The sequence below is a fragment of the Amphimedon queenslandica genome, unplaced genomic scaffold (genome assembly GCF_000090795.2).
Source record: "Amphimedon queenslandica unplaced genomic scaffold, v1.1 AMPQUscaffold_12161, whole genome shotgun sequence".
Taxonomy (NCBI): domain Eukaryota; kingdom Metazoa; phylum Porifera; class Demospongiae; order Haplosclerida; family Niphatidae; genus Amphimedon; species Amphimedon queenslandica.
This window is the reverse complement of record NW_003547600.1, coordinates 1-1,612: the sequence shown is the minus strand read 5'-3', so window position 1 is coordinate 1,612 and position 1,612 is coordinate 1. Positions and strand designations below refer to the sequence as shown.

General features: G+C 36.6%; 1 protein-coding gene across 1 annotated transcript; it reads right to left on the bottom strand.

Annotated features, from left to right (window-relative positions):
- Positions 1–2: 2 nt before the first annotated feature.
- On the bottom strand, positions 3–1,509 carry LOC105314957 (dedicator of cytokinesis protein 9-like; the record flags this gene model as incomplete). The annotated part of the gene is made up of 5 exons (XM_020004495.1): positions 3–132; positions 473–579; positions 887–1,000; positions 1,147–1,223; positions 1,299–1,509. Coding segments are annotated over 5 exons (639 nt in total), but the record flags the coding sequence as incomplete, so codon positions are not given.
- Positions 1,510–1,612: the final 103 nt, after the last annotated feature.

Below are 1,612 nucleotides of genomic sequence, written 5' to 3'. Positions count from 1 at the left end.
TTCAGTATTGGTTCCAGTGATTGCTTCATTATAAAGAACTGACGGTTCATCTCAAAGACAAGAAGAGACTGCTCCTTTGATGCCAACTGAGCAAATAACTGGAGGGCCTCGTCACACAAACTAATGAACTCCCTAAAATAATAAACAACAACAATTACATAAACAATTTTGCATATGCATGCATGTAAAGTCCATATACTGTCGAAAATGAAAAGTAGAGAATTCATTTAAAATTTTTTTCTGATGCATATACATGTTCTTATGTTGCATAGAAAGTTGAGCTGATTCCGATCAAAATTGGACTTTTTACGAATTTTTAAAGTTGCTCCAAAATTGGGCCAAAGTCCCTGTACTTGGTTATTGGCCAATTCAATTTCGTCAAAAATTAAAATTTAAAAATTCTCCACTTTTATCATTTTAAAAATTCCATATACATGTTCCTATATTATGTAGAAGGTTCTTAGTCCCATACCTGTATACTTCTTTCAAGCTCTCAATGTGTTCCTGTGGGTACCTGTCAGCAGCTGGTCCCAGGTCCTTCAAGAACACATTAGCGTACTCCTGTACACCTTGATTAACCTATAATGGAGGAGAGAAAGAGAGGAGAGGATATTTAATAAATGAATGTAGATTTGCTCAAGAGAGCCTAATCAATATAATAAAATTCTGGGGGGGAGGCATGTGACTATAAATACTGCTTAAGGGGGTAATGTAATGCAAAGCCCAGGTACAAATTCTCCCCCTGCCCCCCTAAGTTAAATATTAGCAATTAAATATGCTGGGGGGCATATGACTATAAACTTAAGTAACAAATGCTTAAGGGGGCAAGCCAAAGCTAGAGAACAAATTCTCCCCCAGCCCCCCTAAGTTAAATATTAGTGATTACTTGTGCTGTGATGCTTCCTTGCAGTAACAGCTGCAGTTTCACTAAGTCAGTCTTTTCCTTGTGTATCTCAGTATGTAAGTCACTACCTTTCCTTCCTATGGCTTCAACAGCCACCTGTAAACAACAACAACATTAAAACTATTATACATGTATTACATGTATAGCTGTACATGTACATGTATATTACGTGTGATTTATCCCTTATATACATGTACATGTACATATACATGTATTACATTTACATGTACATGCATATGTACCTCAATAGGTGATAATTCAGTTTCAGACGTTTCAAGGATTGGTATCCTTTTAACAATGTAGGGGAAGGAATGAGTGGCTATTAAAAATAAAAACAATAATAATGATGATGCTTTAAAATTTAATCCTTCTTCTCTTTCTCTCTCTCTCTTACTTTTTAACAATGTCTTCCTCATCCATTGTGAGCTCACTGTACCGTGAGATTTACCACTCTTAGTGAAGGGGGTCTCGTAATAGAAAGAATACAAATTAATTTCTCGTTCAAATTGAGTGTCTCTCTTGGCCAGTTCCTCTTCAGTGAAGTGAGGAGTAACGTGAGTGATCTGTATGTAGACTTTATCAGGATCAAGACTTTTAACATCAACCTACAATCATTAATAAATTTATAAATATGTGTCCTCCCTCCCTCCCTCCCTCTCTCTCTCTCTCTCTCTCTCTCTCTCTCTCTCTCTCTCTCTCCCTCTCTCT